The sequence below is a fragment of the Heterocephalus glaber genome, unplaced genomic scaffold (genome assembly GCF_053883595.1).
Source record: "Heterocephalus glaber isolate CG9 unplaced genomic scaffold, H.glaber_assembly_v1.0 deba00000943, whole genome shotgun sequence".
In the NCBI taxonomy this organism is placed as follows: domain Eukaryota; kingdom Metazoa; phylum Chordata; class Mammalia; order Rodentia; family Bathyergidae; genus Heterocephalus; species Heterocephalus glaber.
This window is the reverse complement of record NW_028258175.1, coordinates 6,203,108-6,226,083: the sequence shown is the minus strand read 5'-3', so window position 1 is coordinate 6,226,083 and position 22,976 is coordinate 6,203,108. Positions and strand designations below refer to the sequence as shown.

At 47.0% G+C, this 22,976-nt stretch overlaps 1 protein-coding gene across 4 annotated transcripts in view; it reads right to left on the bottom strand.

Moving 5' to 3' along the window:
* The window catches only part of Cog7 (component of oligomeric golgi complex 7), a 69,809-nt gene that overhangs the window by 9,508 nt on the left and 37,325 nt on the right, over positions 1-22,976 (bottom strand). For all 4 annotated transcript variants that reach the window (XM_087208868.1, XM_013076358.3, XM_004855942.4 and 1 more), the window contains exons 10-15: positions 18,803-18,919; positions 17,308-17,373; positions 10,475-10,661; positions 8,555-8,695; positions 3,584-3,667; positions 56-170 (exon numbers count right to left, since the gene is read on the bottom strand). In XM_087208868.1, coding sequence (XP_087064994.1) covers positions 56-170; positions 3,584-3,667; positions 8,555-8,695; positions 10,475-10,661; positions 17,308-17,373; positions 18,803-18,919 — 710 coding nt within the window. The remainder of the gene's footprint in view (positions 1-55; positions 171-3,583; positions 3,668-8,554; positions 8,696-10,474; positions 10,662-17,307; positions 17,374-18,802; positions 18,920-22,976) is intronic.

Here is a 22,976-nt window from a genome sequence, read left to right as displayed (position 1 = left end):
GTTGAGGGGAGTGGGTGTTGGAAGCCCCCGAGCTGCTTCTGGTGCCCACTCTCACCTTGCTCAGGAGGAAACGGCAGCTTCCCGGCTCGCAAGGCCAGCTCCAAGGCAGAGTCCTCCTGAGTCACAAACGGCTCAAGATTCAGGGGCAGGGACATGATGTACTGTCCGATCTGAAACAAAAGAAGGCACTTTCAGCCTGACACAGAAGCTCAGGAGGGGCATTCAGATGAAGGGAAGAGACAAAATTGCGGGGTCCACGCGAGCATGAGCATGTGGTGATACTAGTGGGAATGAGCAGTGTGTGGTAAGACTAAGGCAACATGTTTTTAAAAAATCAAACCAAAAGTCATTTGCATAAGACTGTATTTGCATCCTTCTCAGGAAAGGCCTTAGTGTTCTGGAATGTTCAACACAACCTACCCCGAGTGAGGTAATGGAGAGCACAGTGCTTTGTCTGACCTAAAGCCCTGTGTAAATATGAGTTGTTACTGCTGTTCACAGACGAAAGCCTGTAAGATGCTAATGCCAACAAGTACACGGCTGACCAGGAATTCAAACCCTGTCCTCTAGATCTGGATCTGGTTCTCTCCCTTCTAGATGATTTAACCAGGAGAAGGAAGGAATTTTGTCTGAAAACAGCAATTTATAGTTACAAATTAATTTGGAAAGAAAATTAATACTATTTCATAATACAAACTAGAAAATTAAGATCAGAAAATAAAAATCCCCAACTCTGGCTGTGGGGAGCCACAAAGGATAGGCTATCCGACAACAGGGACGAGCCTGTAGTTAACACACTCTCTGTCTCACATTTGTCAGGGATGCCTCTAACTGTCATTGTGGGTATATTTTAGGCACCATTTCTATTTCAACTCACAATTGTTTCGTGCTGTACGGTAAGTACATGCTTTATCTCAAAATAAGGCTATTTTTTAATTGAAACAACACTTTTTTTAAAATCATTGAGCCTGTTGTGTTTTGGTTTTGGTTTTTGGCCATTATTCATGACATTCTCGTCACTGATACTTAATTCTGCGAGCTACACGTCAGAGGACATCAAAGTCAGCTCCTCCAACCTGGCCTCATGCACTGCCTCCAAAGTGACAAGCTCCTCTCAGAAAGTGGCACCCAGAAGTCAACACAGACCCCAAAACCCACCATCTCAGAGAGCTTGGGGGATTCCACCTGTGTTTCCAAACCTTTATCATGGGCTGGCCACGGTGAGACACAACAGCTAATGGTCCACAGTGCTAACAAGAAAGTCTTAATTTGGTCTTCCCCCAAAGAGCTTCACAGATGGTTAAATGTCACTTTTTTCCCTTTCATTTATTTACTTAGTATAATCCTTCAACCAAATTAGGCAAGTGGCCACTTACTTCACTTATAACAGGGAGCACTGTACATTTCACTTGAAAATGGCAATATGTTCATCACCTCCCCACGAGTCTGGAGGGAGGGAAGGATGCTGCCTTCTGGTGTTGGAATTTCCTCCCTGTAACTCCATTCAACAAGCACTTCTTAGGGCTGGGGATTTAGCCCAGTGGTTCTGCTGCCTGCCTCACAAGCGCTAGGATCCAAGTTCGATCCCCGGTTCCACAAAAAAAAAACAAAAAAAACCTCACTGCACCCAACAAGCACTTCTTGAGCACCTACTATGTGCCAAAGCCCTAGCTATTCTTGTATTTGGTACACCTTTCATCTGCAGCTACCAGACTTTGGCTAATTCCATTGACCCAGTTTTACGTGAGATAAAGCTTCATCAATATTATGCCTGGTGCACAGGTTGTTTTAAAATGTTCTCATGCTTGACCCTTTTACGATGCTCATGAATCTGGGGGTTGAGTAGTCATCAGCAAGGCCAAGTGTCACCTAGACACAAAGTTCCAATAACCTGACCTCTCAAACTTCAACAAACTGGCCTTAGGTTGTAGGGAATGACTCCAGGCTTTGCTTGGGAATCATATTGATGTTTACAGTATTCTTGGGAAATCAATGTGGAAAAGATGCTAATAGCCACACCTGTAGATCTGTCTATGGTGCTGACATATTCAACAGGTCACTCCTGACACCCTGTTTGAGTAAACTCTAGGACTTGAGAAAAATGAACCGCTTTGGGTTAGATGGACTTAGGCCACATCCTGGCTCTGCCACTGTGACTCTGGGCAATGAACTCTGTTGGGATCTTGTTTACGTGGTCTCTGAAATGAGGACGAACTCATCAAGGGGCTGTTGTGCGGGTGAGATTAATATCACGGGATACGCACGACTGAACAGCAAGCTCATGGCACTGTCCTTGCAGGGGATCAGTGCAAGCCTGACATATGTTCCCTTCCCGGGTCCAGGTCAGCAGCCTCTAGAGACAACGGTACCTACAACTCAGGTCACAGTGGACCAGAAAGGGCCATGACCCTGAGATTCATCCTAGCCCTCCTTTCTTCAACCTTAACATCAATGCGGTAACCTCTCAAGTCCCTTCCAGCGACATCATTTTCTGAATCCATAGAGCCTGTAATGCATATTGTCTGGATTCTAAAAATACGATTATCTTAAGAGGTCTTTGGTCCAAGCGAGCAGGCAGTGCACCAAAAAGCAGAAGGCAGGCATCTGCCACTGCAGTCTCCACGCTGTCCCAGGAGAGCAGAGCAGACAGAACACCCCATCCCGGTGGTGGCCAGTGTATCTGCCGCAAACTCCGAACTCCACAGTGTTGGGCAAACCATCGGCACCACTCCGGCCTCTCAGGAGCTGTTCCTACTCCCCATTCCTATCCTTAAGAAAAGAAGCTACAGTATTTACTCCCTAGGTTTGTCTACCTATTCCGATAGTCATGACTCAGATAAGGGGTGGATTCTCAGGTACGGGCACACAGGAGAAATAACCTGGAAACCCACAATTTTCCCAGGATGTGAGAGCGCATGCCCCGGGGCACAGTACTCCCGTAGTCTTTCCTGCACACACCAGCACTTCAGAGCAACTGAGCTGGAGGGGACTGCAGGAAGGTGTGGAAGGAAAGGCCATGTGCGGAGCACCTGTGTGACCATCAACCCCCTGGGGTGAGTGGGAAGAAAAGGGCCAAGTGCCCCTGCCCCCTGAAGGTTTGCTCTGCTCTCTTTTAATGTGAAGCCTCCATAACAATTGTTCTGAAGAGATCTGTATGGCTGCTGTGAGGTTAAACATGAAAGCACTCGGCACAGAGCCTGGTACACAGTAGGTGGTCACTAAACGCTGAACTTGACACACACATGCTGCTCTTATGAAAAGCTATGGAGAAAGATGTGGCTACTTGCTTCCTGATTTCCTATATCAAAATTTCCTGTTGGACACTCAACTCTGACGCCCTTAGGGACTGGCCAGTCTCACGCTGGGAGAGACAGGGAAGGCCGAGAGCATCGCAGGGTCTGAACCTGCTCTGTAGCTCTGCTGCACTTGCCTCAACTCTGAGATCTGGGTGTAGACTATCCAAAAGCAAAGGTCTGGTCAGCACTGAAGGGGTGATAACTACCTTACCTCGGAGGGCCAGAATCAAAAGACAAGGTGAGGTCTGAAGAGTGGGGATAGCCTGGAGAAGCACCCAGAGGCTTACGTTGCTGATGTACTCGAGAGGGGTGAGGCTGAAGGCGGGCAGCTCTTCCGTCAGGGTTTCTCCGATGCCGGCCGTGTTCCAGCTCTAGGAAGGGAGGGCAGAAAGTCAAGGCCACGGCAACCAGGCAGCCCTGGAAGGTGCAGAGGAAGGACACAAAGGCCGTGGTCTTCACTGCAGGGTGCAGGCTGTGGTCAGAGCTGTCCTCTGGAACTACCAGCACTCAGCAGACCAGGGGCTTCTCCTCCCCAAGGCTCCCTGAAGCCCACCTTAGAGACAGCAGCCAGTCAGTGTCTGTCCGTCTGTCTGTCTCTCTCCGAATTCCTGCAGACTCACAGCACAGGCACACCCACCTGCTCAGCCCAACTACGTGCCGGGTCAAAGGGATTTTTGCTCATCTCACAGAGAATGTGAAGAGGGTCAGACGCCCCCTGGCCTGAGTTTCTCTGCATGGTGAGGGTCGCCGGTCACCACAGAACGCTGCTGAGTGCAGACAGCTCTGCTAACCTCAGCCTTCAGGCCTCTGAAGAGGATGGGACACCTCATACCTCTCCTCAGAGTCGATGTGGAAGGCCCTGACCGTGGGAGGAGGCTCAGGAAGCCCCTCTGCCAGGAACAGCCCAACCTCAGTCACCAAAATTACTCTGCCCCAGGGTAAAGTGGCTGCTTTTATTTCTATCCACTTTGGGGCTCTATTTCTTGACTGACTGGGAACTCAGAGGAACAAGGAGTGGTATCAGACCCCAAGCGCTGCCCTCTGTCCACTCTGTGCCCTCTGGCAGGGGGAGGACTTCAGTACCAGCACACAGCTCTTGCCACTTAAAACGGAAATGTCTCTCATGTCGCTGCGTGGCTTCCCACTATCCTATGAGTAGGTAAATCAGCAGGACGTATGTGCTTCCAACTTCAGCATGGCATGCTCTCACAAGACCCCAAGCTGCCCTAAAGCTGGCCAGGAATATAAGGCCCTTCCTTGCTGCCTCTGGGAGTGACCCCCAAGGTTACACTGAAGCTGCTCTCATCAGCCACCTGATGCCCGATCTGGTTGCTTGAGTCTTTAAGGGGCATTCCAGGAATGGAATGACACATTCACGGGGCTGCCAGCCCAGGCTAAGCCTCCATATGAGGCCTCCCCACGGGGCCCACCCGATTCAGGCACACTTTCTTTGCTGGAGATGAGATCTTTTCATCCCCACTCTTTCCTGCACTTTAGTTTTCTAGACTCCTTGTTCTTGCTTGAGGTTCCACTTTCACTTCAACACAGCTTGTATTTTTTTCTACTGAACCCCCGATTCACTGAGGAGGAGCGCTCCAACCATCTGTGCTTACCAAGTACCCGAGATGAACGGTGTCTCATGATAAGCTCTGCAGAGAGGACACAAAGGAATGCAGGACTTGGTCCTGGTGTCAGAAGCTACCTGGGGAAGCAAGACCCGGGACACTCCCACCCTGCCCAGCTCCCACCCTGGCCTGTCCTCCCCGCTCCTGTTCTCCCTGTGCATACCCACACATGCGCGCACGCACGCAGGCTTCCACTGACAGATCTCACATCAGATGCAAGGTTTTATATCCTTTAGGGGAGCAAAAGCTCAGGGTGACTAAGGAAGGATTTGGCCACAGGATGCATGTGGCATACAAAGGTAGAAACAAAGGTGGAAGGAGAACGCACAGTTCTGAACACCCGGTGAGGGAAAGGTATTACCATCAACAAATAAATTTCACTGTGCAGCATCTGGGATCCCATGGATAAGACAACTGGGAATCTGAACACTAATGGATGATCTTAAGTGGCTATCTTTTCTCTCTTTTTTAGGGGTGGTTATGTATTGTGAGTGTTCTTAGAGTCCTTATACTTTAAGAGGAGGGGGTATACTCGGAACAGGTTGGCCAGGAGCAGGTGATGCAAGCATATGACGTTCCTTACACTCTCTCTTTCCTTCAGGATATGTGTGAAAATTCCCACAGCAAAAAGTTTTAAAAAGAGACTATGAGATCAGCCCTGGGGAGGGAGATTCTGATGGAGAAACCACATCAGAGCAGGGCTCTGCGAAGATATCTGCAGCAAGCAGCGCTGCTGAGGGCGATGAAAAGCTCAACAGCAATTCCAGGTTGTGGAGAACCCGCACAAGGGCACTGACTGTGCAAATCGGTGGTGGACGCAAAGAGGACAGGGTGGGGGAGCAACTGCTCCCGGGAGACCAGCGGTGACACACATGGAAGGACGGGAGCAAGGGCTGATGCTGGGGCAAAGAGCAGTGTCACCGCCAACTACACCCACCCCAGAGAAGGCCGCGGGCTTCAGAGAGGAGGCAGGAGGATGCAGGGAATGAGCTCGGGTGCAGGAGGCCGGGAAAGAGCAGCACGGAAAGGAGTTCACAAAGAGGGCCAGACAGAGTGCCCTGGATTAAGGAGATGCTCAAAAGCAAGCAAAAGTGCACTTGAAGAGGACAATGGGGAAATGCTGTAGCTTAGTTTTAACTGCTCAAGGTTTACTGTAAATATCTTTCAAATGGGCTTTTCTATCCATCTGTCACCAGATAATAGAGGTAAATGTCAATGTCTATTCTGAAACTGAATGTAGTGTTGGTTTATGGTCTTACAACCTAAAAGTACAATACAATTTACCAGCGAATGTCGACAACAAGCAGCTACCGACTGGGGTTTAGTTTCCAAATCCTCAGGCCCAAGTGTTTGCCTTTGTATTGTGTGGCGTGGGCCGCTCCCAGGGGACTCCCTCTAAGCTTCAAAGCTGGCCACGTGTGTTCCCGGCAGTCCACAAGGTTGTGGGAAAGCCTGACGGGGAAAGTGAGAGCCCACAGCCCGGCCTAAACCGTGATCATGAACTCTGGAATGCAGAAGTAGAGGCAAGAGGGCAGCCAAGAAGCACTAAACCTGTTAAATGTAGCACTCGGCCAAATAACCGGGAAAATGAAGGTTTCAGAACGGAAGGTCAGTATGCTAAGCTTTAACAGAAAAAAAATATAAGAGCCAATGAATTCAGAGACAGGGAGGAGAGATGACACATGTAAAGAATACAAATCTCCTCTTCCCTCAAAACAAGTGAATTAATATTGGTATTTGCCTAAAATAAAAATATAATTAACAAAAAGCAATGATTCTATAATCTTTATTTTCCTTAATCTTGCACCGATCTTCCAGGAGCTAATATCTTTGGTGATAAAGAAACAATGATTTCAGGGCCAGGGATTTAGCTCAATGGTTCTGCTGCCTGCCTCGCAAGCACAAGGCCCCGAGTTCGATCCCCGGTACCAAAAAAAAAAAAACCAAACAAACAAAAAACAAAAATAAAAGAAACAATGATTTCCAGTCCAACAATTCTGTTGGTTTCATTTAGTTTCTCTTTCCTAGTTGAAAAATTTATATTGTATACAATTTGCTTTTTTAGAAGTAACATGTGTAATATAACTCCATTTTTCCCGTGGATCTATCAACTTTCAGAGTATCTATGAGTGGGCATGAAGTCCGGATTGCTCAGCACCAAATGTTTACACTGCTTATTTCTGGATGGTGCCATTCTGAAAAGATTTGTTGCATTTTTTCTTTATTCTTTCCTATACTGGTTCAGTTTCTGCAAATGAATATATATATAGGTGTCATTCCTTTTGAAAAAACCAGAATCACAGAAAGGAAGAAAACCACTACTTATTAAGCATGCACTCTGTGGCTGGTGCTGTACAAAATGCTATCATGTACAAAATCTCCTTTAACCCTCATGGATCTACATGAGGAGAGCTACGTGCTACCATGAGAAAGAGATTGGAGCAGAGATTCACAGGAGGACAGGTAACTTCCATTTTGCATGCAACAGGACCGAGCATGGGTCATGTCTGGGACCTGACCGCCTGGCCCCCGAGTCAGCTCCGCTGCAGCTCCCCTCCGCTCTTCCCTTCCACCTTATGCTAGAAATGCAGAACCTGACAGGAGTTGACCCCACGGCATTTCACAGAGTCAGAATCATAAAATGTCAGGGTTAGAAGGAACCTTAAACTTATGTAGTAAAACTGAGTCATTATATGGATGGAGATTCTGAGCCCCAGGAGAAGATGAGATTTAACCAAAATCAGATAGAGGCCTGGACTCCTGGCCGGCTGTACTTTCTAGAAGGCAGCAGAAAGGCAAAGACCTTGTGATTATGCCACACAAGTTCTGCTGTTTCTGAAAAGGATCTCTTAGGTATTTAAGGTCCATAAGTGTGGAATCCCAATGGACTTGAGGAGCTGGTAACACAGCTAACTGGGAGCTGTACCACCCTGTAATCCAAAAGAAAAGTGAAGACACTAGGAAGGCAGAAAGTGGAGAACATATGGCTTCTAAGCAATGCCTCAAAATAGTGTCAGGACAGACAGAAAAGAGAAAGGAGCACAAGGCAAGGATATGAGAGGACTCCAGAACAGCTAAATACCAAAGGCAGGGAAGAAAGTGGCAAAACTCTCCAAATCCCCCTCAAAAACAGATTCAAACCTCATATGCTGCTCTCCTGAATAAAAGCTCCAGAACCAATTCTCCAGGAATGTTTCCTGTGGCATGAAAGCGAGTCAACCTCAAAAGACAATACACTCTTCTGACCTAGCCTACATAGCAGTCTCCCTTACTTTTCCCCGAGGACACTGGCTATGCTCTCCAAGTGTGGAACGTCCACCAGGCAACATTGATGATCCTAGGACGCAACCTGGAAATAAAGCACCCACACAGCTACAAGTATCAGAAGAGATTTGGGCTAAGCTAGAAGTTGAAATGATACTAGGGCAGTAATGCAGGATCCTAAGGGTTTTTTTGGTGCCAGGGATCGAACTCAGGTCCTTGCACTTGGGGGGTAGGCGGCAGAACTACTGAGCTAAATCCCCGGCTAGGATCCTAAGTTTAGGGCCAGGGAGGTCTAAGGTTGAGGCCTGAGACTATGCTGGATAGTGGGGGGTAGGGGAAAGGATCACTGTCAGTGGGCAGGAAACTCACATCCATCTTGGAAACAAGCAGCAGCTGCTGTTTGATGCGCAGGAAAACGGAATCGAATGCCAGTTGGTGAGCCTGCTGGTTCAGGCGAGTCAGGGCAGCCCGGGAAGCAGCCAGCAGGTTGTGATTACTGGACCCTTTCTCCTAAGACAAGAAAATGCAAAAGGCAAGTTGTCAGGCCCTGAATCTGAGTGTCACAAGTCAAACACACTGAAAAGTCACTGAAAGGTAAAGAGTGAAGGGGATTCCACATCACAGCACTTCCAAAAGCAGGCTGTGCGCGAGGCCCCTGGGAAGCAAGCTAAACGACAGACTCACAAGCTCCATCCAGGAATACTGAATCAGAGTCCACCAGATCTGGAGCCCTGGAACATTTACATACACACACATGCGTGCCAGTGCATATACACACACCACACACAGACAGACGCCTTTTTTTAAAACCATGCTGGGGATGCAGCCCACATGTGTGAGGCAACACTCTACCACTGAGCTACACCCTCAAGGGCAAGAAACTATATTTTTAATTCAATTTCCTCGGTGATTCTGATGGATTTGGGCTAACATGAGTTCATGGTTTGGCAGTTTAGGAAAATTTAACCTGTGACTATTCCTCAGGGACAGGTGAGGAGGGAAAAAAGATCAGAAGCTTCCTATCAAAAACAAGAATAATGCACCGGGGATTTAGCTCAGTGGTTCCAGTGCCTGCCTCACAGGTGTAAGGTCCCGAGTTGGATCCCAGGTACCAAAAAAAAAGAAATGCAAAAAAACACAAGAATAATGGACAGAGCCCTGATTCTCAGGGAGGTGAGGTCAATTATACTAGGCTAAGAGCCAGAGTATGTACAGCCTGTGTGAGTCCTTAGGACCAACAACAGCCTGAGAAAACACAGAGATGGAAAATGTAACCTTAGTTTTGCTATGATAAATGAACCGATTACAACAGACATAAATCTGATTAGCAATAAAGATAAACAGAGTTGCTTTAACTTAATCTCAGAAGCATGGATGAATGAGTTTACAGAATTGGTTTAAGAAAAGCCTTGGTCAAGATCAGATGCAGCCATTTGGCAGGTCAAGGGGCTGAGAGCTGGGAGGCCGTGGGAGGGCAACACAGGAGCCTCAGATGTGCCCAGGCTCATGGGGTCCACCGGCAGATCTCCAGGCTGGTCAGAGCTGCAGGCTCATTTGCTGCTGTGGGAACAGCAACGTCTCCTCCAACAGAGTGAGGGCAAAACCCACCTCAGGAAGAGGGAAGGGCTCCGAACAGATGCCTGTGGCTCTCTTACAGCCCTGGGGGCCATTCCCAGGGAGCTGTGTGACTCACTCCCTTGGCTGTGAAGTTCTCTGGGCCTGGACCTCAAAGGCCTCAAAGTTCAAAGTCAAAGGCAGCTTTACGGGCAACAAACAGACTCTAAAGAAAAAAACAGGAGGAGACAATAATCCCCAAGTCTGCACATTTCCCTGCAGGGGAGCCTGCACTGCAGCAGGTCCTGGTCCTGGTCCTCTCCATCCTCCCCAGGGGAAGGAGTGACTTCTCCAGCGCTGAGGCAGAGTCCTCTTCTATGGGTCCAGCCTGCCTGTGGGCAGCATCTAATTGGCACCCTGTCTGCCATGTGGAAAGAGGGGATTTCTACTGCACAGGGGCTAAGGGCTCCCAGCTCACCTATGCTGTGGGCAAACCTAACTGCGGACTGAAGTACAGCAGGTCCCTCTGGCCAAGGTCAAAAGCCACATTCTCCAACCTGGGCTTTATCAGAATAAAGATCCATCTACCCAACTCCTTCAGTTACATCTCAATGGGTTCAGTTTATTGGTGTCTTAAAATCCCAACACCCTAGCCCAGGGCCCACACACAGCCAGAAGACTTGGAACAAGAAAAAGCTTTCATTTGCAAAGATCGCCATGTATCTGCTCCCATACCTTGAGGGTATAAAGTATTTCCATTAAACTGGCATATTCGGCAGGGTTATCTTTCTGGAGGTAATTATATTCCTGCCATGGGTTCTTGGCAGAGCTCTTCTTGTCTGTCAAGATGCTCTCCTGAAAGCCAGCCAGGCTCCGAGGGCTGTAGGAGTCAGACAGATACTTCCCGGCTGTGGACAAAATCCTGCAAGGAAAGTGATGACTATTATACCCTGAGCTGTTCGTACAGAGCCTTCTTCCTAAAGCAGCCCCATTTTTCCTTACTAGCTCACTGGATAGCCTCATGAGGCAGACTGAATTAAGGTCCCATTCCTAAGGAAGCGATGGTACCCTCTGTCATTTAGGAGGAGCTGGACCTCAGGTGTACAAGAAAAGCCAGGTGTTTTTATTAATACTCATGCCCCCGGAAGATGCCATCTTACTAAGATGACAGCCAGCCTACCCCAGGGCAGCTCTCCACTTACGACCATCTGGAGCACTGTGCACCATCCGTGTAGACTTTCCGGCCACACGAACATCACTGTGTGGCAGTCAGATGCCAAAAGACACCAGGCCTGGCAGCGGGCTGAAGCGACGGCGGCTCACCCTGTGCCTCTACCCACAGGATGTCCCTGCCCACACGCTGGGCTGTGTGGTGCTGCACAGATGCTACAGAGATCTACTGAGAGAGGCTGTGCTTCTCAGTTTCTTCAAGAAAGAAAGACACCAAGCAGAGGTTCTCTGCTAGTCCATGTTACTCTGCTTGGGAAGCTGAATCTCCACTTCCACCAAGGATGACCATTCCCTGTGCAGAAAACCCTGCGTTCTCTTCTCCCGAGCGCCCCTTTACCATTCAGCCACCACACGTAAATGTGCACAGAATTTCAGGAAGAAGCATTTTAACAAATCCCAAATGTGGCTCATTCCCTGACCCCTCCTTCATGAAATTTCTTGGAAACAAAAACTGCCTCGGGCACAGGGGTTTCCAGGCAGCACTCTCTTTTTCAAAGAAGGCCTGTACTTGCCAACAGACCCCAGGGACACAGACTTGTTCAGAAACTACTGCTGCTACAAGCAGCCACCCACCTCTGCCGGGCACAGTTGTCCTACTGCTTCAGCTTGCTGGTCTTTGGTCTGTTGAGCTGTGACCTATTCCCACCCCAGCCTTCTCTGCTTCCTGTCGGAAGCCTTCCAGCTGCCCCCCCCCACTCACCCTTCCATACTGCACTAAACCTGTCCTTGGAAGGGTTACAGAGTGCTCTTTCCAAAAGGCAAGTCTGATTTTGCCAGAGATACCTGTCATCCAGGATAAAACTAAAAATGCCTAGGCGAGGCAGGCAGGTCCCTCCAATTCTGACAAACATCCCCTCCAGCTGCCACCGGCCCCACCCCCACCCCGGAGTCCCACAGGTGCACGCCCTGCTCACACGCTCCCTCCCCTGCACCTTCCCCAATGCTGCAGGCCGGCACTTGGCCCTTGGCTCCCATCCGCCACGTCCCTCTGCTGTGCTCACAGCACAGTCACCCACTCCACTGTCTCCAGACCCCGGGACAGAACTCAGCATTCTGCATCTCGGAGCTCCTAGCACCTAGCATGGTGCCTGGCACGGGGCAGGCACTCAGGAAGTTTTCTGAATGATCAGTGACCCTGGGCCTAGTAACCAGAGAGCAGGGGCAACCTAATCACTGCCCTCTGGAGTCTACTCTCCTTTGGGGGTCCCCGCAATATATGCTTCTGTCTCAGGCAGCTCAGGGGAACCCGCCCCCTGCATCATCCTGCCGTCCAAACTAAAGAAAGCTAGGTATATGGGTGACATTTTCACTAGCAGACACTGTAATTTCAAATGTCAGAGTAAATACAACTCCAGCCTCCCAAAACTAATGGCATCTCTTCCTAGCTTCCTTTTCATTCAGACTTCAGCAGGTGACCAAGTCATTAGTATCTGGTCTCCCACCACAAGCTGCTAGTGTTATGAACTAAACCTCACCAACACTTGGTTTCTTTTCAAGAAATGCTTTCTTATTACCGTGAAAGGCTGAGTCAGGATGGGGACATCACATGGATTTCACAGCCCTTGCCTTTATGAAGCTCAGAGATTAATGGGAGAGTTCAACGTGTGCCAGGAGAACACGGGCTGCGAGCACAGAGGAGGATGCCACCATACCACCTGTCCCCTCAACTTGCGTCCTTTCCAAGTTATTACCCACTCCTCAGCCAGGGGAGCATATACATTTACACCGGGCTCCTCAAACCTGTCTCTGTGAACTGTCCTACGCGGGCCCTTTCCTGGTAAAAGCAGCTCCTTGACTTATAAGGATAAAGGCCTCACGCATTGAAATTGTCATCACGTCCAAAAGACATTGGACACACCCAACCCACTGGACACCCTAGCTCAGCAACACAGCGTGTGACAGAGTACTGGCTCTGAGGACTGACTGGGAGCTGTGGCTCAGCATCGTGAGAGAGGGCTAGAACCCAGAAATCACTAGTCCTGAAAAGATAGAAAACTCTAAACTCAAAGTGTGGTTTCTCCTGATGTGCATCCCTTTTGTACCATCATAAAGCTGAAAACCTGCAAGCACAACCGTGAGAAGTCAGGGACTGCTATGCCAGTCAGTGTTCCGGACATTAAGCGGTGGGTACCGCAGAGAACAGAGAGGCCATGGCGATCTCCCTGCATCTCACCCAAGCTGCCCAGGACAAACCTCTCAGATAACACCAAACTAGCGCTGCTTCACTCGGCCCATAAATCACAAGATGGTCCCCTTCCTCAAAGAGGTGACCTCAGGAGCCTGGAGCCCCAAGGCAGGCTCAGCACTGCAGTGGTCTGGAGCAATGTAGGCAGCTGCCAGTGGACCTGGGGGAGCCGGGTCCTGCAGGTGAGACTGATGGGAGACACGATGAGCTCGGCCCAGATGGGACACAGGCGGTGGCCGTCCCTCTCCAGGGACAGCGCTCGGGTGATCTCAGCTCTGCAGCAGCTGTCTTGGACAACCAGGCTGCTCGTCTCCTGCCAAGTGGGGCCCAGCCTTCTCTCTGGACTGCAAAGTGCAGTTAGAGAGGCTCCTTCTTTACCCATCACCACCCCATTTGCCTTACTAACCAGATCTGTTCTTACCCTTTGGAAGGTAAAAAAAATTAAGGAAAATCTGCATGTCCTGACGAGAACAGATGTCTGATAAATACTCACAGACTCGGAGGACCCAGGCCACACCAAGCTTCCAATCAGTGCCTCAGACAGTTATTTCTGCAAACAAGTTTTTAACCTAAAAAAATTACCTACATCAAAGTCTGTTCCTCAATATCCCTTTATCTCTAAAATGGAGATGAGAAGAACACCTAGCTCTTTGGGCTGAGGAGGCTTAACGGGTCAGTCCCCATAAAGTCCTTAAGACCAGAGCCCAAGTGTTACACAGTGGGGAAGGGGGGCAGGTGCGGTGGTCCCTGCCTATAACCTCATCGCTCTGGGAGCCTGGGAAATTTAGCAACTAAGCAAGGCCCTACTTTAAAATAAAAGGGGGGATGGCTTGGTACAAAGGGTCTGGATTCAATCTAATTAATAAATTTTAAAAGTGGGGAGTGGGGAGACTGTTGACTATATTTGCTCTAGGGCAGAAGGATTTTTTAGGTTGAGTACATTGAGTTTTTATTTTGAATACTGGTGATTTTGATTGTTAAATGAGCAACTACTATGATTATGAAAATAACATGCTACGTGGGTTTCTTTTATCTATGTAAGTGCTACAGTTTTACCTCTTCCTAGGAGTTCCCTATGACTGACCCAGACCTGCCCCCTACAGCAGGTTCTTCCCACTGTGTGCGCATGTGTGTGTACGGGAGTGGTGGTGACTTCATTTATATCACTTACACACAAGCCACTGTCTGCCTGTGCTGTTTTGGTTTTAGTCACTCCAAGAAGCCACCTAATTTCTGTGCTGGGCTGTGTGAGGGTTACAGAAAGTGACAGCTCCTCCCACTCTACCCTGCTGCAAGACTTGGTCCATGGTGGTAATGAAAACTCCCGGACTTAAAAGATGGTCCGTGTGTCAGGGACAAAGGCAGGCGAACAGCTGGGGGCCGACAGCCAACACAGGGTGTGGGCTCTGAGCCAGTCTGGCCCTTTCTCAGCAGCACCCTACCCCACACCCTGCTCCCAGGAGCCTCGGCTATGACTTCGCTGCCACTAAAACTCCATCATGCAGAAAAAGGACCACTGCCAAAGTGGGCATGGTGTACACGCCTCATAATCCCAGCACTCTGGGAGCCTGAAGCAGGGGGAGCACAAGTTCGTGCTCAGCCTAGGCAATTTACCAACATGGTCAGACCCTGGCTCAAATGTTTTTTAAAATTTATTTTATTGGTACATTTTAATATACATAATGATAACATTCACTGTAGGAAATTTGTACACGTACGTGATATACCTTCCTTCCTTCCTTTCCCATTCCCCTTCCCCTCCCTTCAATCCCTCTACCCTTCCTTACTTACGAAAGCTGTTTCCATTTTTTTCCTATTATCTTTTTTCCCTTGTCCCTTCCTTCCTTTCCCCCTCCCTTGTTCACCTTCTCATTTGAACATTTTCTTCCCATTTCCCAATATTTATTATACATTTTGGTCCTTATTTAAATTTTCGGTTTCTCACACCAGAGAAACAATGCAGTACTTAGTGTGTATCTGATTTATTTCACTTAAGAGTCAGGTCTCTCTCCATGTGCATCCATTTAGCTAGAAATGTCTCAACTGTATCCTTCTTTATGGCAGAATAGTACTCCATTGTATAAAAAAACCACATCTTTATCCACTCATCAGTTGATGGGGACTTGGGCTGTTTCCAGGATTTAGCTATTACAGACTGTGCTGCTACAAACATGGGTGAGCATGTATCACTGTAGTATGCTTTTAAGTCTTTCAGGAAGTTACCAAGAAGGGGAATAGCTGGGTCAAATGGAAACTCTAGTCCTATTTTTTTCAGTCTCCACACTGATTTCCACAGTGGTTGCACCAGTCTGCACTCCCACCAACAGTAGAGAAGGGTTCCTTTCTCCCCACAGTCCCGCCAGCATTTGTTATTGATTCATTTCTTGATAACAGCCATTTCAGGAGTGAAATGGGATCTCAGTGTTGTTTTCATCTGCATCTCTCAAATGACCAGTGATGTTGAACATTTTTTCATACATATATTTGCTGTTTCTACTTATTCATCTGAGAAGTATTTCTTCATTTCTGATTTTTTTATTTGGGTCTTTAAATTTAGGGGGTCTGATTTTTTTTTTAGTTCTTTATATATTCTAGATATTAGTCCTTTTTTTTTTTGGTACTGGGGATTAAACTCAGGACCTTGCACCTGCAAGGCAGGGGCGGTGCCACCGAACTAAATCCCCAACCCTAGATAATTAGTCTTTCGTCTGAGGGAGAGCTGGCAAAAATTTTTTCCCACACTGTGGGTTGTCTCTTCACTCTGTTGGTGATTTCTTTTGCTGTGCAAAAGCTTTTTAATAAGATGAGATTCCCAGCTGTTGATTCTTTGTGATATTTCCTGCACAATCGGGGTTTTGTTCATAAAGTCTTTGCCTACACCAATGTCTTCAAGAGTTCTACCTATTCCATCTTCCAGCAGATCTGTAGTTTCTGTTTTAATATTTAGAACTTTGATCCATTTCTGTTTTAGTTTAGGGCATGGTGAGAGATATGGGTCTAGTTTAATCTTCAGCAAGTGGAAAGCCAGTTTTTCAAGCACCATTTATTAAAGAGGCTCTCTTTCTTCCAGTGAAGGTGTTTGGCCCCTTTGTCAAAGATAAGGTGGTTGAGTGTGTTTAGAGTTGTTTCTGTATCTTCTAATCTGTTCCACTGATCCTTGGGGGTTTTTTTGTTTTGTTTTGTTTTGTTTTACCAGTACCATGATGTTTTTATCACTGTAGCTTTGTAGCATAATTTCAAGTCAGGGATTGTGATGCCCCCTGCCCTGCCTTTGTTCTGACTCAAATTTTTAAAAAATTAATTTTTTTTTAAAGGGCTGGGCCTGTAATTCAATGCAAAAGCCCTGGGTTCAATCCCCAGTACCACAACAACAATAAAAAAAGACCACTGTGGGGCCAGGGATTTAGCTCAGAGGTTCCGCCGCCTGCCTCGCAATGGGAAGAACCCAAGTTTGATCCCCGTTACCAAAAAAAAAAAAAAAAAGACCTCTGTTAGCTTCTCAATTCCTAAGGAGTAGAGATAGCTGTACTAAGGGAATGAAGCATTTAGTTGAAAGAAAGAAGGAAATTTAGGAAGTTGGGAGTTCTCTGAGGGGAAAAATTGTCCAAATGGGGCCAAGTCAAAGAAACACAAAAACCCCAGCAGTATCACAGGAGAGAAGGGGGATAGAGCAATCTTTTCCTAGAGCAGTCCAAAACTCTTCTTTGACACGCACCGCTCAGCAGCACAGAATTCTGCTGCAGGGCCAGGCAGGCGGGCTGTCTGGGTTAATCCCCATGCTATGAGACGGGCACTGCTGTAACGCTGCTTCTGTAGGGACCTGTGTTCAGTCCAATAGCAGGTGCACAAACCATCGGCAGGAGCTCAGCCCATTCATCATGTGGAACAACACGCCCTTTTGCTCCTGGCTGAGACCTCTATATCAAACCCCAATCACATGGCCACTGCCAAGTAGGACAGAGCCTTGCCCTGCTTAGAGACTCAATAAATGTTTAATGTGACAATATTGACACCTTATATCCAGGTACAGACAGTGCTTGAGCCGTGTGGCTTTCAGATTTGACCATCTGGTGCCCTTGCTGTCATGTGTGCTGAATTGTGTTCCTCCTAACCAAGAGCCCTGGGCTACAGGACATCGAGACCCCACTCCTACCTGTTTGCGAGCTGCTGCTCCAAGTCTCCACACTGCCTCAAGAGCTCTCCACAGGTGGCTATGATCCTAAACAAAACAGAAAGCTCTTCAAGTTCAAGTACCTGGAATGCCAACATTTACAGGACAAACACTGTCTCACTCATAAAATTTGTAACTATTTGCTTATTTTGGTGGAGCTGGGTTCTGGGAAACTTGTTGACCATTTGCTGGCCCAGCTGAATGTTTTACTAACTGATGACTGATGGAAATGGTCCCCTCCAATATCTTCCATGTCACTAACATTCCCGCTATGAATCATAACTCTATCCATCGCCTCCACAGATAAACTTGCTTTTCCAAAAGAGTGAGGTTTTTTGTTGTTGTTGTTTTTCCCAAAACAGTGAGTTCTTTCTTTGAGAAAATGGATTGGAAATATTTTGTATCTAAAGTTTAAAATCAACATTTATTATTTAATATTTGCTAAATGCCTATTTGTAAGGCATAAAAAACCGCTTTGATACTAGAAGTATATCTCTCCCTCTGATCACATGAAAGGCAGGTGAGGATTAATTCATTGGTTTCCCAGAGAAAAGCTTGAATGATCATCACGCACGCATTTAATAATTCTTTCATCTTCAGGTAATTTTATGCCAGGAGTCAAACTCCAGCTACTAAGTCCTTCAACACCAAACTCATAATGTCGGGACAAATCTAAGGATTAAAAATATCTTAAGTCTAGTTAACTTTTAACTTTCTCTAAAAATGGCTATCATCACCAGGGTATCTAGGCATTCCATCATAAGAAAGGTTTATGAGAAAGTAAAATATTCCACTCGCTCTGAAGCAACACAACAAACTTGTGCAGAATATTTCCTGCTATGTCGAGTCACCACAGATGATGGAAGATGTGGTTAGCACCGAGGGCATTCAATTTCACGAAAGAATAAAAAGCCGGAACAGAGTCACGAGGCAGTAACCCCAACAGTCCCAGGCAGTGCTGGCGCCACCTGACAGCCTGGGTCGCTTTGCCGAGAACTGTCCATGCCACAGGCACGCAGGCCCAGGCAGGAAATCTAAGTGGGTGACGCGGGCCAGGTGAAGAGTAGCTGGCTCTTTAGAAAATATATCGCAAAGAATGATTTTAAAGACATTTCTAGATTTCTTTTTACCCCAATCTAATAGCATAGTTGATAAGCCATTTGGGAGCAGAGAACCATAGCACGACAGAGAACACACGCCCGCTCACACTGAATATAAACAATTTAAGTCATTAATGGACATGAGGCATTCATAAAGAACTTTAAAAAGTATTTTATGAGTAGAGGGGCTTTTTTGGTGCTTCGCTATTATTGATGGTGGGTTTGGTTTTTCATTTTTTGGCTTGTTTTCAGAGTCTAGAAGATTAGCTTTTTGTAAGAGGCAGTGAAGGAGAAAAATGAATAGCTTATAAATGCATATATTATCTTTCCACTATACCCACAACACTAGGCACATGCTGAAACTGCAACCCCATTACCTGATGGAGTTCTGAAAAGCCGTCCAGTCTTCCTGAAAAATGGAGCTGGAAGGAATATCATCCAGTTTGCATTTCTTTCGTATTGACTGGAGAGTGTTGGTGAAGTCAGACACATACCTGGGGAAAAGGGAGCATACGACAGGAGTGTCATATAAATTCCTCCACTCTAAAGACACCTGGAATTGACAGCATTAGACAAGTTCCTAATGACTTTGAGAATGTCTGCAGAGGCTCTGGCCGTGGGGTGAGATCACTTGTAAATCTCTGAGCCCTAAAAGGCCTCCTTTATGAGGCAAGACCATCTTCCTCACCTGCAGAAAGCTTGAAGAGATGCTCAAGATGCAGCAGAAAGGGACAGTCATGTGGACAACTCCAGTGACCACCAGGCAAGAGATGGGACAGGTAAATTACTCCCTGGTCCCATCAGGTTTGAAGAACTTTTAAAAACACACGGTCCCACTGTAATAATGGACTATGGCCCAGGACGCCATAAGGCAGTTTACCAATATCCGGGGTACTTTTGCAAACCAATTCCCTGAATTTTAGCCATGGCAGCTAAGTCCAGCTCAAAGACAGGGAAGGGCACAACTTCATGAGCACAGGAGCACACCAAGAGACCCTTACAGACTATCTGCTCTTGCTGTCCACACATATTTCCTCCCATCACACCTACCACACTGTGATTCAATGGCGTTTTTGGCGTGTGTTTGTTTAATGTGTGCTGCTGGTGCAGACTAGTAGCTCTGTGAGAACAAGGCCTGTGCCACTGTAGCTTCCTGGTGTATTCCCAGGAACTAGCACATAAACGAAATCACCCGAGCAGATGACAGGCTTGCAGTGTAGCTCTGGGCAAGGGCTTCACTCTCTCTGGCCCTCAGTTTCCTTATTTTTTAAAGTGGATTTCATGATGTCTTCTGTATGACCTCATGAAGTTGTTGGGGTGATAAAATTACACGATTGAAAACTTCTTGGAACATGAACAAATCAGTGCATGTCCTTGGGAGAGTGATGAAGATGGAAGATGAAGGGGCACCATGTCCTCTGGAAGCCAAGAAAACCTGACATTTGGGAGTACAACAAGAAGCTTAATCCTCTCCCTTCCTACAAGAGGGGAAAGTAGAACATGATGACCCAGGGCCCAAAACGTGTGTGTAGTGCAGAGAAAGGCCATTCCAAGGGCCAAATGGAAGAAACCTCCTCAGACCACTCCAGGAGCCGCAGAAGACACTGCTGCGCCCTTGACAAAGGCCATAGGCTTTGCAGGAGAAAGCCATGCAATGGCACCTTCCTTTCCCCAGGAGAGAGGTGACAGCTTCCTCAGGGAATCAGTTGTTAGGGGGGAAGTAGGGAAGTCCTAAGGACAGACTGGCAAGGAATGTTAAGGGACATAATTTTGCTTTAATGTGCAAGGTTAAACAACTGTGTCAACAACTGTGCAGTATGACAAGTATGCGCAAGAAGAATATGCCATCCATCAAGTCCACACTCTGCGGGAGCTCCTGGGACAGAGCTCACTGGGAAGGTGAGCAGGCGGGGGACTTCATGACCCTTCAGCCTAGAATTCAAAATGGGTTTATCACGAAATCTCACATAAAACCGTAGCCTTCCTCACACTCTTTCCGTCTTCCAGCCTCCCAATCCTGTCTCACGATACACATTTCCAAGTGGCTACCACTTGAGAGTTGCTGTTAGGGCCTTTAATCACATGCTTTCTCTTAATGTTCACAACCACCACGAAAAGGGGATAATATCACCAGTGACTCAAAGGAGCAGTGTCCTGCCCCAGCTCCTGACCAGTAAGTGCGGGGGCCAGGTCCTGAGCCCGAGCTTTCCTGTCCACCACAGCTGTAAACCTGATTCCACAAGCACCTCTCGGCTGCTTTCGCCGTGGCCTCCTCCTGGTTCACATCAGGCCAGTCTGCTCCATCCTCTCTACTCAGCCTTCCTCAATGGCCTTCCTTCCCCAAGCCCTCCTCAACACTGAGCAGTGTCCCACCTGAGCCAAGCTCAAGTGAGCAGCAACCCAATTTCCCTGACTAGTTCTATAAACATGAGGTGTTTCGGTAACTTCCAAATCTTCCCTTCAAGAGAAGGTGACCTGATTTCTCCACATCTCCTAGTAGTTTGAATTTTTAATGTGGATATGTATTATTTTTAAACAAAGTAAGCAAAATAATGGGCAGAAGAACTAATGGTAAAAGTCTAACAAGGGCTCAGAGAAACAGGAGACACAGAAAGGAAGAGCCGAGAATGTGCAAAGCCAGGGATGGTGGCACATGCCTGTAACTCCAGAACTCTGAGAGGTGGAGGCAGGGGCATCACGAACTCAAGCCCAGCCTGAGCAACTTAAGAGACTCACAGTAAAGAAAATAAAAGGTCTGGGGATCTAGTTCAGTGCAAGGCCCTGGGTTCAATCCCTGTACTGAAATTTTAAAAGTTCAAGACCTCACCTTTCCTAGTAGAGAGTTGAAAGCCAATAAACTTGGTAAGTAAACAGAAATCTTTCTAAGAGTTTACAGGGAAGAACCAGCAGAACTAAAATTTAGCAAAATGTTCAAAACTAGTTACTTTTGAGAAGACTAACAGTGGAGAGGAAGGGAGGAAGACTCACATTTTTTAATCTTTTCACATGGCGGGTGATTATTTCTAAAAGCATTATTTCTGCTACTTTATGATAAAATTTCTAAATCCCAAGAAACAAAATGGCTTTCATTCAAAAAATGTTGATGGCAGAGAAGAGGTGAAACTTGACTTCATTAGGCTTGCTGCTGCTGCTTCTCTTTCTAAGAGACACACCTGCGTTCACCTGCTCACACCTCCAGTCCCGAACACTGCCCCTCCCAGCACCCCAGGTCTGAAGGCCACAGCAATGACCGAGAGCTCCAACTCGGCCTCTACAGCCCTCACAGGTTACAGGGGTGAGCTGGTATTTCTGGAATGACAGGCGCTCCCTAAACTTCCTACAGCAAAACAGCATTAGTTCAATAAACGGGAGCTCTTGAGACTCTTGAGACGCGGCAACTCCACTTTGGAACAAACTCCCAGCGGGCCCCTTGGAGAGTGTAAGAATGTACTTGTCTGTGAGCTGGAAACTAGAGCACACAGCCTCCTGAGGCCCTCACACCTCAGCTTTGCAGATCAGAGAAGCCAGCCGTACACTGCTTTTCCTCTTTCTGACAAAATGTATTTTAACTTTGCCTTTCTTTTCTTTTTCTTTCCTTTCTATAACTGTATGTATGTATGAATATGTGTCTGTGTGTGTGTGTGTGTGTGTGTGTGTATTTGGCCCTGGGGACTGAACCCAGGGCCTCATGTGTGCTAAGCACACACTCTACCCTTAATCTGCACTCCCCAGTCCTTTGCTAATGGCTTTACTGTGATCTATGTAACTCACACACAACACAATGCACCCATTTTAAAGAGTACAGCTCAGGAGTTTTTACAGTATTCCCAGAACTGTATAACCATCATCAGAACTACAACATTTCCAGGGCCAGGGATTTAGCTCAGTGGTTTCACCACCTGCTGCACAAGCACAAGGACCCGAGTTTGATCCCCGGTACCAAAAAAAAAAATAGAACATTTCCATCATCCCAAGAAGAAACTTACATCCTTTAACAGTCATTCCCCACCTCTGCTAAATTCCCCTGGCCTCAGGCAAACACGAATCTTTTCTCTCCCCCTCTCTATAGATCTGCCTGCTCTGGACATTTCATATAGATGGAATGATGCCACATATGGCCTTTTGTGACTGGCATAATGTTAACATCAATTTTTACTTCATATTTTAATAACACAAGAAATATGAATTCATGCTTATTGATTTAAAAAATCAAAAATATAACAAAGAAAGGAGCTGGTGGTGTAGCTCAGTGGTAGGGCGCCTGCCTAGCATGCACAAGTCCCTGGGTTCAACCCAGAGGACGATAAAAAAAAACAAAGAAAGATAACTTCCCTATGACCACCATTCCAGTCTTTCTCCATCCCTGAAGATAACCACTGTTAGGAGTTTACTGTCTAACCAAAGGCTCAGAAAATTTTTTTTCTGTTAAAAGTCCAAATAGTAAATATTTTTGAATTTCAAGTCAGCTCTACCTTCGTGATGAGACAGGAGTCAAAGGAAACAGCTAAGTGAATGAGTATGGCTATATTCAAATACATACTTTTATTTATA